A 17,704-nucleotide genomic window follows, 5' to 3' on the forward strand; every position below is an offset into this window, starting at 1 on the left:
CCAGGCCCTCTGCCAGCCTCCCTCCTTCCCTGAAGCCAGACATTGGCTGAAAGCCTGACAGTCGCCCTCCTGGAGGAAAGTGGACTCGGCGGTGCCCAGTCCTGATTCTGTCCTTGCTGGTGGCCTCAGGGGTGGGGAGAAGGTATCCAACTGTTCCCATTTCACAGATGAGGAGAGGAAGGCCTGTAGATGGCTTGGGCTTTTCCTTGTTATGAACGAAGATGTGGGACAGGGTTGAACCCTGTCCACTGACCCCAGGCTCCAGCCCAGTACTAGCCTTTTCTTAGAGGAGGGAAACAGCTGCCTCCTGCCAGGCCCAACCTAAGGGACAGGGGGACACAGTTCTCCCAAATGGCCTATTCCAGGCACCTGGTAACTGGCAGATAGAGACACTGGCTGGCCCTCTCCTGAGAGGAGTGGAAGGAGAGCAACTCTTCCTGGCTGAAGCTGGCTCCCAGTCCCAGTTTTTCACTAGTCCTGCTCTGGCTTCAGTGGGTTGGGGCACTGTGTACACACCCAGCTCTGGCTTCAGCAGCCAGGCAGTGGGGAGGGGGTCACCCAAGGGGGGGGTTCATGGCTCTAAGACTGGCCTGAGGATCAGCCATTTGGCCCTCCTCCCAAGGCCCCAGTGGGGTGTTGTCTGCAGCTGGTGAGAGTTTCCTCTACCAGACAGTGAGCATCCCTCTGGGACTCGGAGAGGACGAGGAACTATCCTGGCTGTAGGCAGCCCACAGAGTTCCCAGGCCCTGCCCGACCTCACACCAACCTCTCTCTCCACTTTGCACCCCCATACTGTGTGAGGTTCAGGGTGGGGGCAAGGAAAGGGGGAATCTGTCTGTGTCAGACTCTGAGCCTTTCTAGAGCACTCACCTAGCCTTGTTCATCTCTCTATCCACAATACCTGGCACCAGGTCTGTTAAGTGGACTCCTGGGCCCTAAACCAAGTGGGAGTCCCCAGTGTGATGGAAGAGACACAACCCTATTCCCCAAAGTGCCTGCAATCTCATAAAGGAGACATAGCCACAAGATACCCTGAGCCTGATGGTGGACCCCTGGCCTTGCCACCCATGGCAGTGTTTCTGCACACAGGGTAGCGAAGCGCTTGCCTGGGCCTGAGGAAGAGCAGTGGACTAGGAGGCAGGATTCTTGCCAGGTTCTAATGCCAGTACCACCACTGACTTGCAAAAGCTACCCAATCTCTCTGGGCCTTAGTTCTTCGTCTGTGAAATGGAGCTTGGATCTGACTTCTAAGGTTCTGTTTAGCTTTGGCATCTGAATTTATCACTGAACGACCACAGAAGTGTTTGTCATATTGTGCTTCCAGGGAATACAGTGATGTCACAAAGGGGTCCCAAAAGCTTAGTTTTATGTGGAATGGCTCCTGGGAGGTGGGTGGCAAGGGTAGGACCTGGCATCTGGAAATCTTCACAGGCCCTACCTGTCTAGACCTGTACATGTCCTACTCATTCTCTCCAGAGACATCTATCGAATACATGCTCCAGGTCCACTGCTGGGCAGGGTCATTTTGAGCACTTGAGGGCCCCTTATAGGAGCCTCAAAGATTGGGTGTAGGGGATAAGGAGGGTCGGGCTACTTTGCCCTGGCAGAATAACCTGTCTCTTGACTTTCAGTGTCCGAACTTCTGTTTGCTAAACAGTTGTGGCTTCTTGGTAGATGGGTGAGAAGTATGTGCTATTCATGTCGGGGGAGTGGAGAAAACTATCTTTTGCTTTTGTGGGCCATGGGCTAAGCTCTGGGTTGGGACACTTTCATGTTATCTCATCTAATCCTTAATATTATCCCTATTTTAAAGATGAGAAACTGAAGCCCAGGAGGGCAAAGTAGTTGATTCCATGGTCTGACAGTAAATGGCTCATTCCAAAGGCCTTTCCAGTCCAGAAGTGCAACTGGCACTTCTGGGTGGACAAGCAGCCTACAGATGAGGAGACTGAGGATGGGGAAAGGGGCTGGTTGCAGTTGTGAGGCTGGCACTTTTATTCCCAAGCCTCATACCAGAGGCACACTGTGGGCACTTAGCAGTCACAGCTGAGGGCGGAGTAACCAGCTGGCAACTTGTTCAAATAGTCTCTGACCTAGATGAAAGTTAAGGGTCATCTCATCCCATCTTGCAAGTCATGATGGAGTCTCCTTACAACACCTCCTGGAAGTGGTCACCCCCTTGGTTGCCTTCAATATTGGGGGGCTCACTTCCTCTAAAGACAGCCCCTTCTAACTACAGCTCAGATGGTTAGCATTCACACACCAACCTGGAACCTGCCTCCTTACAGTGCCCATCTACTGGTTGGTCTGCATTTTAAAGGAAAGTAACTTGCCCAGCATCACAGGCAGGGACCTAACAGAGCCCAGGTTTACACCCAGTTGGATCTGCAGGGGTCCACAGCTTACCCTCCAGCAGTTCGCCAATGAGCTTGGTTCTCTTCCCATAGACCCCTCCAGAACCAGTCTGTCCTCTCAAGACTGGGGCCAGCCCAGGGAAGTGGCTGGAACTTGGCTCCCACTTTTTCTCCACCTACAACTCAAAGGAAAACCCTTGGGCATTAGCTCTGTGCGTGAATTTGGCCCGAGGGTGTAATCTAAACAAATTTTTCCCAACACCTTTCAGTCTTAACACAGCTGGTTTACCATTATCTCCTACAAATACAATTAGGCTGAGTCAGTATTCATGTCCTATTCTGGGAAAGAATTTTCCTTCCTGGTTGAGAAGTTATTACCATCAGGCTCTGACCCCAGACTGCCTTCTGATCTGGCTTTCCATTTCTTTTTCACATGGGTGGGTAGATTAACTGGGGGAAAGAGAGGGAATTGGGGATGTGGGGTTGGAGGGAGAAGGGCTGCAGTGAGAGGTCTCAGACTCCTATGCCCCTTCCCACTCTAGCCTGGAGTATATTTCAAAAGAGAGGCTCCACCTGGTTCTAGAAAGTACTCAGACCTAGAACGGAGGGCTGATGCTGTCACTCTCAGGCTTGAATCACATAATGGGATTTTGGATTTATTTTCCCCTTTCTTTAGTATATAGATGGGGACACCAATGCTCATAGAAGTGAGGTGACTTGCCCAAGGTCACCTAGTGAAAGAGCTGGCATTAGATTCCCTATGTAGGCCCTTTGCTCTGTCTCCATCATGATCAGATTTATCCTGGGTCTCAAAAGAAATGTCAGGTGACCCCTATCAGGCTCATCCATCAATCCTGGAATCATTATAGGCATGAGAGGGTGCCAGGTTTTAGGATAAGTAAAATGCTCCGTTTACACACTAGGCCACAAACACATGCAACTCATTAACTCCCATCAGGGAGAAAATAGTAATCCAGGATGGGTTAGGTTTCTTGAAGCTGGATACATATTGACCATGAAATGTTAGTAAAGAAGTTTCTTCCCCTTCTCAGGAGTCAGGGTTCTGCCTGGAGTTTGCAGTGATGCCTGAGAGTCCCCACACCGAAGGGCAGGGTAATGTAGTTGGGGGAGTTGTGTGCCAAGGCTGAGCTGGCTGTGACTGTGACCTAGAGAAAAGGGCAAGGCTGGGAATTGAACCGGGCAGGCTTCCCGGAGGAGGAGGCGGGGCCAGCTGCGTAGAACAAAGGAAGGAGTGGATTTTTTTGCAGGTGGAAAGAGATTGCACGGAGGTTCAGACTAGGCTGAAAACATCCTTCCCCTCACTCCGCCTACCCCAGCCTCTCTCTCTCCGGTCCTGGGCCTTGCCTGCAGGGTCCGGGGGAGCTCCAAGTGGCGACAGCGCTGTCTTCCAGGCGGAGCCTTGCTGTGGGCTGTACGGCCGGCCAGAGCTCCCTCCCAGCGGGGGGCTCCCGCAGCCCTTACAAGGAGTTTGGCGGCTCTCCGGGCGGCCCCGCCCGCCAGCCTCCACGGCCCCTCCTCCCGCCCGGCTGGGCCGGGCCGCGGGAACGCAACCCTCTCCGCTCTCGACGCCGGGCCCGGCGCGGACATCGACGGGCCCGAGCCCGCGAGTGTGAAAGGAGCCGGCGACTAGCTCCCTAGAGCCCCAACAGGCGGGCACGCGGCTCGGGGCCCTTCGGCAGAGGACTTGTGACCTTCTCAGCAGGGTCGCCATGTCCTCGGTGTTCGGGAAACCCCGCGTGGGCAGCGGGTCGCAGAGCGCGCCCCTCGAGGTCAACCTGGCCATTCTGGGACGCCGCGGGGCTGGCAAGTCCGGTGAGTTGGGTAGCGGGGCGGAAGATAAGGAGTTAGGGGAAGACCCGAGAGACGGGGAGCAGGTGTGGACGCTGTGGACTTGTCTCCCACTGGCTTTGGGGCTTCCTGCGCCCAGGTGGGTTGAGTGAGACACCGCGATTTTCTTCTTTGCCTCAGTTTTTCTGTTGCTTGTTTCTCTACTATGTTCTCAGCTCCTCCATCTCTCATCTGTCTTCTGTTCCTTGCCTGTCTTTCCCTTTGTGTCTCGGACACCAGTTGTCTTTCCTCTCTGCCTGTATCTGTGTCTCACGGTCCTCTGCTGATCTCTCCCTTGCTGTTCACTGCTTTCCATCTCCTCTCCCTGGGGCGAGCAGTCGGCCCTGGTGACTAGCACTGCAAGGACATGATCTCTAGCTCAGGCCCCTAGGAGCTTAGTTACAGCTTTGCTATTCTTCAATTTAGTCTGGGGATGAAGGGAGGTGGTAGAGGTCACTGGCTATTGGGATTTTCCAGGGAGGGGCCACCCCAATTCAATGGATTCTGGAACAAAGTGTGCATTCTTATCAAACGTAATTTTCAAGGTAGACCCCTCTCTTGACTTTCTGGAAACCGCTTAGACTACCATCCCAGGTGTCTGGGCCTTGTTCTTGATGAACCTAGATTTTGGGTTGCCACTGAGATCATTTCTGCCAACACCGAACTCTGGCTTAACCACTCCTGGCAGCTCTCACCCAAGTGAAGCCCAGGTGGATGGGTGTCCCCATAGGCAGAGACCCAGAAAAAGGTTTCGTTCCTCCGTCCTGCCACTTCACAGTCCCAGGCAGCTAAAGGTGGGAGGGCTGTTTTCCAGTTACAGCCATTAGTGACTGGCCAACAAGGGCTCAGTTAGCTATGAGTTTCTTTCCCCAGAGTGTTCTTTGAGACTCGCTGGGATCCTACTCTCCACTTTTGAAACCAGCCCCCTGACTCAGAGAGGGGACTCTGAATCATGTTTTCCTACAGAAAAGATTTGCCCTTTTCCCTTTCAAAATCAAATTGTAGTTCTGTCTTTGGTATAGTTTAGCCAGTGACTACATGAATGAAGGAATTTAAATTTTAAAGTATGTGTATTCCCTGGGTGTTAGTTTGCAGAATGACACTGTAAGGAATCTTGGGAAAGAATTTTAAGGATTTTCTTTAAAATCTCACATTTCTTTTTAAGAGTCTGGCACAATAGTTGGCTGGCCCTGGGGCTTTATGTCACTAAATTCTGAACAAAATCAAAGTTCTATTAATGAAGTACACTTGGGGAGAACTTCATTTTAGGTTTTCCATTCTTTGGGGCATCCATGATGAGTGTGGAGGCCCTAGTTGGAGCTAAGACTTGAGATATAGAGGACCAAGGGCTAGAATGTGTTTACTTGAGACATGGGTGTTCATACTCACCCTGGGGATCACAGACTGATCAACTGAGCTCTTAGTCTTTGGTGTATAGCCAAAACTGGAATAAAAGTCCCATATTTCAGAATTTTCATGACTTGACCAGGGTGGGGGATGTCTAGGTAACTGGTTGAGTGGGTCCTGGACCCCTCAGTTTGAGTCTTTAAAAACACCTGTTAGGCTTGCCTCTCATGGTTTTTCTTGCCATTAAAAAAAAAAAAAAAAAAAGGCCAGGATGCAACTAGGGGGACATGGTTCCTTATATTTCTGGTTTCTTCTGAGCTTTTTGAACCAACTCCCCAGCTCCTAGACCCATTCCCCCAAAGAGCTGAGCTTAGTGTCAGCCAGGAGTCACAGAGGCTAGATAAGTCCTCCCTAAAATGAGAGGGGCAACCTCTGGGAACCAGCAGCCAAAGACAGCAGAGGATGACTGAGCCAGCTTCTTTCTGTTTCCTGCAGCTCTGACCGTGAAGTTTCTGACCAGGAGGTTTATCAGCGAATATGACCCCAATTTGGGTAAGGAACCACTCCTCCCCATCCTCCTACTGTGTCCCACTTGGATCCCCCCTACCCCTGCCCCCATGCACCCACCTACACTGTGGTGGGCCCAGACCTGACCAGGATTGAACATCTGGGGGCAGAGGGGAGGAACCACCCAGGATGACTCAGCCCGTGGGACAAAATGTTTTACATGCCAGAAATACATCCTTCCACAGCCCACCCCAGACAATTTGGGGGTTGGCTTAATTAGGAAAACTGAGATAGGCTGATTTGTCCTAAATTATGAGGTATGTTGAGACTTACAAAAAAAAAAAATCAAACATAACAGAACGTCTGCAACCATTAAGTGTTGGTCTTCAAGATGGCCACTCAGTATACTTTTCCAGAAAAGCTGGACAAAGCATTTGAGAAACTATCTAGTGCTACTGGTTGCTGACCCATTTTTGAACCACACAAGAAAACTCATCTTGTTTTATAGCCATATCATGGTATATTGGAAAAAAGGATGCTCTGGTATCAGTCAGAGCTAAGTTTGAACCCTAGCTCTGCCATTTACTGGCTGTACAGCCTTGAAGCAGTCACCTAATCTCTCTGAGCTTCTGTTTCCTCATCTGAAAAGTGGGCATAAAGATGCCTATCTCAGAAAATAACTGTGAGGATTAAAGAAATGACACATGTTAGCCTAGTATTTGACTCACAGTAGGCACAATGCATATTCGTTTTTCCTGCCCTTTTCCTTAACGTTTACATTTATAACATTTGTTTTTTGTAAACTGTTCACTGAAAAAAATGGTGTGTCTGGATACTCTTAGCCTTTTGAAAATGGGGGGTTGCAGTCTTGGATTCTTTTTCACTCATTCCACTGATAAGAATGAAATGAAGCATTTGTGGGACCCTGAGGGCTCTCCAGGGAATCCCAGGGATATTGGGCACAGACTGGAACCCGCAGTACAGCAGGGTGTGCAGCAGGGCTCTGAGGGAATGTGCTGTAACACCTGAAGGAAAGAGCCCCTTAGCCCCTTGGTGCCCTCAGTTCACACTGGAATATTGAATCCCAGTGTCAGAGCAGGAAGGGACCTCAGGGCTATTTAGTCTATTGGGTTCTAGAATTTTTTCCCTAAGTAGCAGAATCCCTTCTTCCAAGGTGATCTTAAATAGAACCCCAAGATGTCAAAGAGAAAGCAGAGGGGGTCCCATGGTTAAGTCAAGAGTACAGGGCAGGCGACTCACTGATAGTCCCTAAGGGATTTGTTTTCTCAAAGCTTGGTTTGACTACCTGCGCTATGACACAGCCCCTCAGTGGAACGGTGGAAGAATTAGGCCCAGGGAGCTGAGGCTTCTGGGCCAAGGTCACACAGCAGGTCTGAGGGGTCTTTTTCTTTTAATGTTTATTTATTTTGGGAGAGAGAGCAAGCAGGGGAGGAGCAGAGAGAGAAGGAGAGAGAATCCCAAGCAGGTTCCATGCTGTCAGCGCAAAGCTGGACGCAGAGCTTGAACTCACAAACCGTGAGATCGTGACCTGAGCTGAAATCAAGAGTTGGAAGCTTAGCCAACTGAGCCACCCAGGCGCCTCCTGAGGGGAGCCTTCTTGATTAGCAGAGGTCAATGCCCATGGGGGTGGGAAACAGGATGTAATTGTGTGCTGGTCAGGGGAGTGTTGAGAGAGGCCAGAACATGGAATCAGAAGCAGTGGGGGAATTGAAGACAGGGAGGAGGTGGGAAGGAAAGCCATACAAGCAGGGGATATTTGGGAAGGGAAAATGAGGATTTCCAAGGGCGGTTCCTCAAAACACAGATCCTGCCTAGCTCAGATATTACATGGAGAATACTTAGGCTAAAAAACATTAGCTGTTTATCTGAAATTCAAGTTTAATTGGTCATCCTATATTTTATCTGGCATCCAGCCTCCAGTTTCTTCGTCCCTGCCCCCAATTCATACCTTTCCTGCCGGGTCTCGCCAGAGCCTACTACAGTGGTGGTTTGGGCTTCCTGATTGAGTAATTTTGGAGTTCTGACCTGATAGTGGAATGTGTGGTCACACTGTCTGGGGGCGGGGGGGGGGGGCAGGGCAGCCCTCCACAGTGGTCAGTCACCCCAGGCTTAGGTCTCTCTCCCCGGCCTGAGAGCCTGTCAGCTGGAGAGATGACCAGATGCTCCCCTTCAGCCATTCTGGGAGACCAGTCCCACTCCTCCTTGGGATTCCGCCCCAGCATCTAAACATTCCAGCCACTATCCCATGACTGCCTGCAGCAACAGTGGAATCTAGGACCAGAGCCTTTCTTTCTGTGGAGAAAGACCAAGGAGACCAAGGAGAGAGTTAGCCATCAGGACATGTAAAACAACTCTTGCTCCTTTTCAGAGGTCTTCCTTGAACCCAAAGTGAGCTTCTCAAGCATGGAAACCTGTGTTACTCATTTCCGTTTCTAGCATGGAGTGCAGTACTGGGCATGACATATATACTCTTAAACATGAGATTGAATTTTGGTTTTAGGTTTAGCCTTTAAAGAAGAGCTATGACTATTATCCCCATTTTACAGGTAAAGAAACTGAGGCAGAGAGGGCTCAGTGATTTCCCTATGGAGAACCTCAGGTACAAAGGAAGATGAGTATCACTCCAGTGCCTCTTCACTTAGGATGGCCTTATGTTCTAGAGGGCCTGGAACCAGAGGTCTGCATGGCACTAGGCTCTGGTTTCCCCATCTGGAAGATGGGACCAATAGCTTGTACTCTGTCTGCATAAGGGTTGTGGCTAGGAATGGTACACCTGGGTGGCTCAGTCGGTTAAGCATCTGACTTGGCTCGGGTCATGATCTCATGGTTTGTGGGTTTGAGCTTCGCGTTGGGTTCTGTGCTGGCAGTGCAGAACCTGAAGCCTGTTTCAGATTCTGTGTCTCCCTCTCTCTCTTGGCCCTCCCTCCCTCCCTTGCTCATGCCCAGTCTGTGTCTCTCTCTCTCTCGAAACTGAATAAACATTAAAAAAAAAATTTTTAAATGTTGTGGCTAGGATTGCTGGTAGGAGCTGAGAGAATCAGTGCCTGTGGAAAGGCTGTGCCTGTGCTGAGCACTCCAGGAAGCGCAGGGGTCCCCAGGAGGGAGTCCTCTCAAGGAGGAGCTGGGGAGCACCTTGCCTGGCTTTCTCAGGGCAGAATGACAGCTTCTCACCTCTCTTGTCCTCATCCTGCTCCAGCAAAGATGCAGGCACCATTTCTGAAGCATCATCCTACATGCACTCTGACCAGAGCTCCCTTTGGCACCTTTATTATTATTATTTTTTAAATGTTTTTATTTATTTTTGAAGGAGAGAGAACAGAGCACGAGCCGGGGAGGAGCAGAGAGAGAAGGAGACACAGAATCTGAAGCAGGCTCCAGGCTCTGAGCTGCCAGCACAGAGCCCGACGCGGGGCTCGAACTCACGAGCCGTGAGAGATCATGACCTGAGCCAAAGTCGGACGCTCAACCGACTAACCCACCCAGGCGCCCCTCCTTTGGCACCTTTAAAAAGACTATTACTGGGGCGCCTGGGTGGCTCAGTCGGTTAAGCGGCCGACTTCGGCTCAGGGCATGATCTCGCGGTCCGTGAGTTCGAGCCCCGCGTCGGGCTCTGTGCTGACAGCTCAGAGCCCGGAGCCTGTTTCAGATTCTGTGTCTCCCTCTCTCTCTGACCCTCCCCCGTTCATGCTCTGTCTCAAAAATAAACGTTAAAAAAATTAAAAAACAAAAATAAAAAAAATAAAAAGACTATTACTGTAAATGAGGGGAAAATAGTTTGGGAAAAGAAGCTTCTCTCAGCATGAAAGTCCCCAGAATGTTATTTAGAACTAGGAATTATGAAACCCATGTGGTTAAGGACCCCAGAATGCTCTGGAGAGCAGGACTTGGTGATGGGAAGACAGGACAATACTGTGACTTGGAAAGGACCCCCTATCTCACCCTGCCATGGGGGAGGAAGCCAGATAAGATGACATCTGAGGCTTCTCCAAGCTCACCCCTACATGTTCCTCCTCCTCAGCTGGCCTGGGAGCTTCTGCTCTTCCCCTGTGCTCTGCCCAGAGTTGGACGATCAGCTGGTCCCCTGAGCAGAGGGTGATGGGCAGCGCCATGGGGAGGCAGCCCAGTCTAGAAGGCCTGAGTTCACATTCCTTCTACTGATGGAGTGCTGTGTGGCAGTGGGCAAGGTCCCTCCTCCTCTGGGTTTCATCTCTCTCTAGTGGTGCTAACAGTAACTTTGAAAGGCTGTTATGCTGTGAGGAACCACAGGAGACCAACACTAAGCTAAGATTTTCCCCTAGACTGGGCAGGACTCAGTGACTGTTTGGGGAGGGGGGGTGTGGCACAACTAAAAGGGGTGCATCAGACAACTTTGGCAGGAAAATAAAGAAAAATCTGAACAAGATGTAGGCATCTAGGGGCAGCTCTTCTTGCACTAAATATAGTCAAACATTTGGGGCATATTTTCCATTAGATTTTTTTTTTTTTTTTTTTTTTGTCTTTGAATAAGAGTAGCTATTTATCCAAGTCCCCAAACAGGCTGGGGATGGGAGCTGTCTGTGATTCCTGCTGGCTGCTAGTGGACCTGGCATGTGTCCAGGCCTGGCTTGACTGCCAGTGGCCCTCAGAGAAAAGTGGTGGTGAATTCAGCCAGGGTTGGGGAGGTGGAGGAAAGCAGAGAGGGCCCCAGTTCTGCCCAGGGGGTCTTCTTGGGGTCACTTGGGGCACCCAGGGAAACATGATGGCCAAGTGGGCTCACACACATGGGCCAGTGGCACAGGGGAAGGTTGGAGATAGAAAGAATGTCAATATGACAATGAGGTCCTCTTTGTATGCCAGGCCATCTGCTGCTTTCTCAGGTTTGAGGGTGTGAGATGCAAAGAAAGAAAAGGAAGGAAGGAAGGAAGGAAGGAAGGAAAGTTAAAATTCATGAAATCCAAATAAAGTCAGTAGTTTAGTTCATAGTATGGTACCAATATCAATTTCCTGGTTTTGATCATTTTACTACGGTTATGTAAGGTGTTAACCTTGTGGGGAGCAGAGGGAAGGGCACACAGGAACTCTCTGTACTATTTTGCAATTTCCACACAAGTCTAAAATTATTTCAAAAGAAAAAGAAAAAAAAATATCAGCTAGGAATGTGAACCTGCCCTGTCAGCTTTGGAGCACCACAGTCCCCTGTCCTTTACCAGACATGTATGATGGGCCAGGCCCCATGCCTGGGGGCCCATCTAGTCCTCACACAGCCCTATGAAATGCAGGAACAAGCATTTAGCACAATGCCTGGCACAGAGTAAAATCTGAAAAATGTTTAGCCAATGTTATCATGTTATCCCCATTTTAAAGTGAGGAAACAGAGCCTCAAAGAACTGCTTCAAAGACTTGGCCAAGTCACATAGCTAAAAGGTAGCTGAAGTTGGATTTGATTCCACATTTCCAACCTAAAACGTTTGACTATGCTAGACTCCTCTGCTGTTATTTTGATGAGGAATATTTGTAAAACCTTCTTGGGACTTCTGGACACACACACACACACACACACACGTTGTGTGCTTTTCCTTTCCCATCTCTTGTACCACTGAGTGCAGGAGGATTGTCCTTGGGGCCTTCCTGGGGGCCAGGTATTGTGGTCAGAGGGAAGAGAGTGCAGAAGCTTGGGGTTTGGAGGGGATAGGCTGGCAGTGTAGCTCCAGAGGTCTCTGCTGCTAAACAAGACCATGGGCCACACACTTGATCCTGTAGGCTTGGTGGCCAGACCCAGAACACAATCCCAACTCCTATGGCATGTTCTGTGAGTGACCTCTTATGCTCTGACCCCTGACAGGTAGAGCAGCCTCTCCTCGGTGGGAGGTTCTGTCTGTGTTCTCCATTTGGGTGCCAGCCAAGGCCTCCCCGTTGTCCCAGCTCAGCCGGCTCCGGAATAGATCCCCCAGGGTCTAGCACAGGGAGGTGGGGACTCAGACCCAATCACCCACTGAGCAGCCTGCACTGCCTCTGACCTGGCTGACCATCTGTTGCAGAGGACACCTACAGCTCCGAAGAGACAGTGGACCACCAGCCTGTCCACCTGAGGGTTATGGATACTGCAGACCCGGTAACAGTACCCCCATTACCCCTGGAGAGCTGAGAGCCCATGCAGCCTCCTGGGAAGTCCTGGTCCCAGAGTGGATGCCTCAGATGGGAATGTGTAAACTTTTTAAGCTCTAGTTTGCTGTGTGACCCCGAATGAGGTGCTGACCTCTCCATTCCGGAATCTCTTCGTTTGCCAAGTGAGAAGGGATGGGATGGGGCCTGGGGAGACCTGATGGTTGCTGGCATCAACTCAGAGATCCTCTCTTCTGGGACTTGATGCTCACGTACCCATGGAGACAGGTGCTTACAAGTGTTTACACAGAGACCCTCTTCGGCCCAGGTCCCCTCAGTGCACACATTCTCCCTATGTTCTCACCATCCCCTGCCAGGACTGGATACCAGTTATTCTCAAAAGCCAGGGGACACCATCAACCTGACGCAAAACCAGCAGTGCCCAGGGATAGCCAGGTCTCTGTAGCAGCCATGCCAGAGTCTTGGCTCTGTGCCTCAGAGGCCAAGGTCTCCAAGTCTCTGACTGGGTGGTGGGAGTGAGGCTTACAAGACAATGTCTCCTTTCACACCAAGCCAAATCCACACTCAAGTGCCCCTTTAAAAAGGACTCTGTTGGGAACAATATACAAAGACCCAGAGAGTGGGGAGGTGGGTGGGCAGCTCAGGTGAAGGCCTTTGCCCCCACCGAGGCTTCCCTCCTTCACCCCAGGATACCCCCAGGAACTGTGAGCGCTACCTGAACTGGGCCCACGCCTTCCTGGTGGTATACAGCATGGACAGCCGCCAGAGTTTCGAGGACAGCAGCAGCTACCTGGAGCTGCTTGCTTTGCACGCCAAGGAGACACAGCGCAGCTCCCCTGCCCTCTTGCTGGGCAACAAGCTGGACATGGCCCAGTACAGGTGAGCACAGACAGTTTGTCCTCCTCTCTGGAGTTCACTTTCCTCATTTGTAAAGGCTGGGTGTCATCATTGGGGATTGTTTAGCTAAATTTGAATACTTCCCTCAAATTTAGGTTAAAGGGTAAGTGGTCTTCCAGACAGGCAAGGGCAGGAAGGGAGGAGCTTCTGGCCCACACAGGGGTTGGACCCTGAAAGTTAGAAGAGATGCTACCCCTTCCATCCTCATGGGGCTTTGCGGTCTTTCTCGGCCTCACCCTTCTTGCCTGTCTCTAGGACATTCCATCTCACTCTCCATAGCTTGTTGATTATTCAGTGCCCAATTCCAGGTCTGAGAAGAAAGGCTGTGATTGGCTTCTGTAATCAGGTGTCTGCTCTGGTCCAGCCAGCTCTAGCCTCACCCAAGCATGGCCCCAGGCTCACTCCACAGTTGGCTGTGCTGAGGGCAGGTTCTCTTAGACTGAGTTGGACTTGAATCAGAGGTCACAGACTGGGCCAGAGGGCAGATTACCAGCAAATACAGCATCGTTTTGCTTGGCGAGCACAGAGTTTTAAAAGACCTAGAATTGGAATGCTTTGAGGAGGGGCATGCTCTCTCCAGCTGACCACAGGCCTTACCACTCCCCATGGCTTACCTCTACCCTCCCTATACATTTGAGCTGCTTGCCTGGCCCCTGAAAGCATGATGCTTACACTTGATGAGTGACCCCACTGGCCTTCTTCAACACTGACATTTGTCCTATGTGGCCAGCCCACCTTTGAAGTATGGCACCTTCCACCCAGTTTCCACCTGTCCCTCCCTGTGTGTGGCTCGTACCCTGCTTCCCCAAGCCTCAAAGGCCCATTCTGGTATTAGCAGGGAGGGGACTTAGGTGCAGAACAAATCAGATGGGCAGCGGGACAGGGGGTACAGTCTCATGAAGAGGGGCCATGGTAGGAGCCTTTACTGGCCATTCAGCCCTCAGACCAAGACAAATTTCATCTCAGGAAATGAAGGAAGTTGTGTGATCTTAAAACCAAAAGGTGATCTTTGAGGAATTATAGAGCTCACAGTGCCTGCCAGAGGGGTCAGAAGACTGAAATGTGGTAAATTGTCTTCAGTATGAGGAAAAAATTTAGACAACTGTTTTGATCCTGATCTTTGCCAAAGGGATTGCCTAAAAATGGTTTGGTAGCAAATAACAAAGATTATGGGACTCAAATGAAGCAGTTTCAATTCCCTAAGAAAAGTCATGACAGTTATCTTCATTTCCTTCTTTGATCAAGTCCTGAGGTTAGTGGATCAAGATTTGATGAGCAGTAAAACTTCTAGCTGAGCATTGGTGTGTCTCCCATAATTGTCTTGCAGCTAGAAGGTAAAACATGGGTTAGAGCAGTGGTTCCTGAACCACTGATAAAATTGTCACCAGGCTGCAACGAAATAAGAGGATAATATTACATACCTGTGTCACCCATTCACAAACATATATACATGTACGGGGTGCTGCATATTCTAAAAATTCACGTTTCAAGCCTCCAGAGTGACAAATCTGTGGATTCAAGCCCATCATAAAAGCAAATAATACCAAGTATTCCTTCAAAAAGGTTTCTTAGGAAGCAGTGAGCTTCCAGACAGGACATCAGCCATGGGTGGGGAGTCTAGATGCTCTGGCCCTGGCCCTTTTTGTCCCAGTTACTCTCTGTCTGATACTCCTCTGGGCAACTAGCCCTCTCCCAATCCCCCTCCCCCTGCCAATTTAACTTTGGCTCGGGAACCTCTTCCCACCAATACCCACCTGTCTCATGGGCTCTGCCACCGTCCTTGGGAATGGCGGATGGGGTGATCAGCAGTGCAGGGTGATCACCAAGATCCAGCCAATGGAACCTTGACCTCAAGACCTCAGGTACCCCCTACCCCTTCCTTCTTCTGGATATCTGACCTACCCAAGAGCCAATTGTTTTCCTCTCACCTTTAGTCCCATGGCTTTCAGGTCCAAAACTTCCAGGACCTCCCCAGTTAAGTATTCGATCCCACCGTCACAAAAGAGGAGTATAAGACGAAGCTGACAATGGGTGCTGTTCCCTCTATCCTTTTCTCCCTCCTTGCAATGAAATGCCACCCTTGCTCTCTCTTGCCCCCTCCCCTGGACAGGCAGGCAAAACTCCCCATGGGCCCTGAGAGCTCTGCTGACCACAGGCATCCTGAGTCACCTCACCCACCCTGCCTCTGTGGGTCACACCCTTCAGTCCAAACCACTGCCTTTCTCTAGAGTCAATCCCACAGACCTGGGCTGAGGGTGGCTCATTTCCTGACCAAGGACCCATGCTGGCATAGACGCAGGGCTGGGAATGACCATCTTCCTCAGTGCACAAACAGGGTCTAACCAGTAAGCTTCTCCCTTGCCTACAGCTTTGTTCCTAAATTCTGGCTTTGGTGAGGTCAGCCATCATTCATTGAGCACTGACTCTGTGCCAGGTACTACACTAGGCACACAATACAAGTGGTCTTTCTTAATTCTTTTAACAACCCTGAGAGGTAGAGGTCACTATCCTGTTGTACTGATGAGATGACTCCAGCTCACCAAGCTGGTGAGTGGGGAGCCGAGTGCAGGCCCAGGCCTGCCCCACTTGGATGCATGCTCCTGACCCTGCCTCGCCCTGCTTCCCCACCAGGCAGGTCACCAAGGCAGAGGGTGCAGCCTTGGCTGGCAAGTTTGGGTGCCTGTTTTTCGAGGTCTCTGCCTGCCTAGACTTTGAGCATGTGCAGCATGTCTTCCACGAGGCCGTGCGGGAGGCACGGCGGGAACTGGAGAAGAATTCCCTGCCCCGGCCCCTGTTCATCTCCGAGGAGAGGGCCCTGCCACACCAGGCTCCGCTCACTGCCCGGCATGGGCTGGCCAGCTGTACCTTCAACACACTTTCCACCGTCAGTCTGAAGGAGATACCTGCCGTGGCCCAGGCCAAGCTGGTCACTGTGAAGGCATCCCGGGCCCAGAGCAAGCGCAAGGCACCCACCCTGACCCTGTTGAAGGGCTTCAAGATCTTCTGAGGGCACCCCTAAGGATCCCAGACTTAGGGGCTGTGCAGGGCTGCAGGATAGGGGCTGACTTCTCACCACTGGCTTTCCCTCTGATGGAACAATAGCCCTCGCCCTCTGGCGGACAGTTGATCCCTCTTCCAGCACCAAGTAATTTCCCTGACACCCAGTTTACTGTGTGAGCTGGAGGGACAGGCAGAATGCTGCTCTTAGTCCCTCCAGGCCTTGGTTTCCATGGTAACCACTGCCGTTCCCCCACCCTGAAGGGAAGTAGCCACAAGACAACACGGAGACCTGGGTCTGGCTGAGGTGGAAGGAAATTGCAGTGTCCATCATGGTGCCATCACCCCTTCCTGCTCCAGCAACAGCCAGGCCAGATGTGGCCCCTAGTGGACAGCTCTGGATGGATGGTCAGCACCAGTAGGCCCTGCGTACAAGGAGGCCGGAGAACATTCTACAGGAGCAAACTTGAAGTCCTGGCACCACCTAGTGGACGGAAAGGGCAGAGCGGCTACAGGTTTTGGGTGGCCTGAGCCTGGCCCTCCTGTTGTCTTCTGATTTCACAGAAGTCCCAAGCACCAAACCCCACAGTTTATCCAAGTAAAATCTAGTTTAAATAATCCTATGGGACAGCCTGTGAGAAGCAAAATTCTCAGGAAGGGCTGTTTCTGGTACTTTGCCTCTCAATGAGGATAGAAGGTTGGGGGCTCTAGGTTGCCTAGGGTAGTGAGCATCCAGTGTTTTAGTCACTAGGAAGCAGACCCCCCTTGTTTTCCCATCTTAAATTAAGGACTCTCTCCACAGACCCTCAGGACCAGCTTCCTGAAGCTTAATGATCGAAGCTGCAGAAAAAAGTCATTCTCTCTAGTGACCATCACACAGGATCCAGAGAGCCTGTAACTGGCAGTATCAGACATCCGGTGGGCACCGTTAGCCTGTCCCAGGCTCGTAGGCAGAAACACAGTAGAGCAGTTTGTAGTCTGGTCCAGCAAGACCCAGTACCTTTGGCAATGGGTCTGAATGTTCAAAGTCCACTTTTGAAAGATAGAACCTAAAGCATTTTTGGCCACCATAGCTTATACCATAACACTGTGGCTCAGATGTGGGATCAGGACAGCTCTCTTGGGATTCCATTGTTAGCACAGGGAGCTCTATAGTTTTCTAACTCTGTTTACCTCAGGGCCCCTGGCCCAAAGGAAATCTCTCGTAGACCCTCAGCAGATAAGCAGATAAAGGAAATGGTTCTGGTAGGAGGAAGGGGTGGCAAGGGGATTCTGAGCCCAGAATCCTGCTCTTGGCAATTCCAGGAGCTTGGATTAAGAACGACGGCTCTAGAGGTACCTGGGTGGTTCAGTCAGTTAAGCGTCGGCCTTCGGCTCAGGTTATGATCTCGTGGTTTGTGAGTTCGAGCCTCACGCCAGGCTCTGTGCTGACAGCTTAGAGCCTGAAGTCAGCTTCAGATTCTGTGTCTCTTCTCTCCCTGTCCCTTCCCTGCTTGTGCTCGCACTCTCTTGCTCTCTCTCTCTCTCTCTCAAAAAAAAAAAAAAAAAAAAAGTTTACGTATGAAAAAAAAAAGAACAACAGCTATAATCCAGCCTTCAGCCCCATTATGTAGATGGAGAAGTTGAGGTCA

The 17,704-nt window shown here is 50.9% G+C and overlaps 1 protein-coding gene across 2 annotated transcripts; it reads left to right on the plus strand.

The window, feature by feature from the left end:
- The first annotated feature begins 3,122 nt into the window (after window positions 1–3,122).
- On the plus strand, window positions 3,123–16,427 carry RASL12 (RAS like family 12). 2 transcript variants are annotated; one of them, XM_042941700.1, is made up of 5 exons: window positions 3,123–4,187; window positions 6,045–6,101; window positions 12,095–12,168; window positions 12,868–13,058; window positions 15,708–16,427. In XM_042941700.1, exons 1-5 carry the CDS (start codon window positions 4,085–4,087, stop codon window positions 16,081–16,083), a joined length of 801 nt encoding a protein of 266 aa, XP_042797634.1. In that variant the 5' UTR covers window positions 3,123–4,084; the 3' UTR covers window positions 16,084–16,427. The 2 variants fall into 2 exon arrangements, with proteins under 2 accessions (XP_042797634.1, XP_042797635.1); XM_042941701.1 differs by lacking the exons at window positions 3,123–4,187; window positions 6,045–6,101 and adding an exon at window positions 12,276–12,446 and having other exon boundaries at window positions 12,105–12,168.
- The last annotated feature ends 1,277 nt before the right edge of the window (window positions 16,428–17,704 follow it).

This window comes from Panthera leo, chromosome B3, assembly GCF_018350215.1.
Source record: "Panthera leo isolate Ple1 chromosome B3, P.leo_Ple1_pat1.1, whole genome shotgun sequence".
Classification (NCBI taxonomy): Eukaryota; Metazoa; Chordata; class Mammalia; order Carnivora; family Felidae; genus Panthera; species Panthera leo.

Coding starts and splice junctions, on each gene's coding strand:
- RASL12 (XM_042941700.1), top strand. CDS start 4,085: ATGTCCTCGGTGTTCGGGAAACCCCGCGTGGGCAGCGGGTCGCAGAGC. Junction 4,188..6,044: donor CCGCGGGGCTGGCAAGTCCG/GTGAGTTGGGTA, acceptor TGTTTCCTGCAG/CTCTGACCGTGAAGTTTCTG. Junction 12,169..12,867: donor TTATGGATACTGCAGACCCG/GTAACAGTACCC, acceptor CCTTCACCCCAG/GATACCCCCAGGAACTGTGA.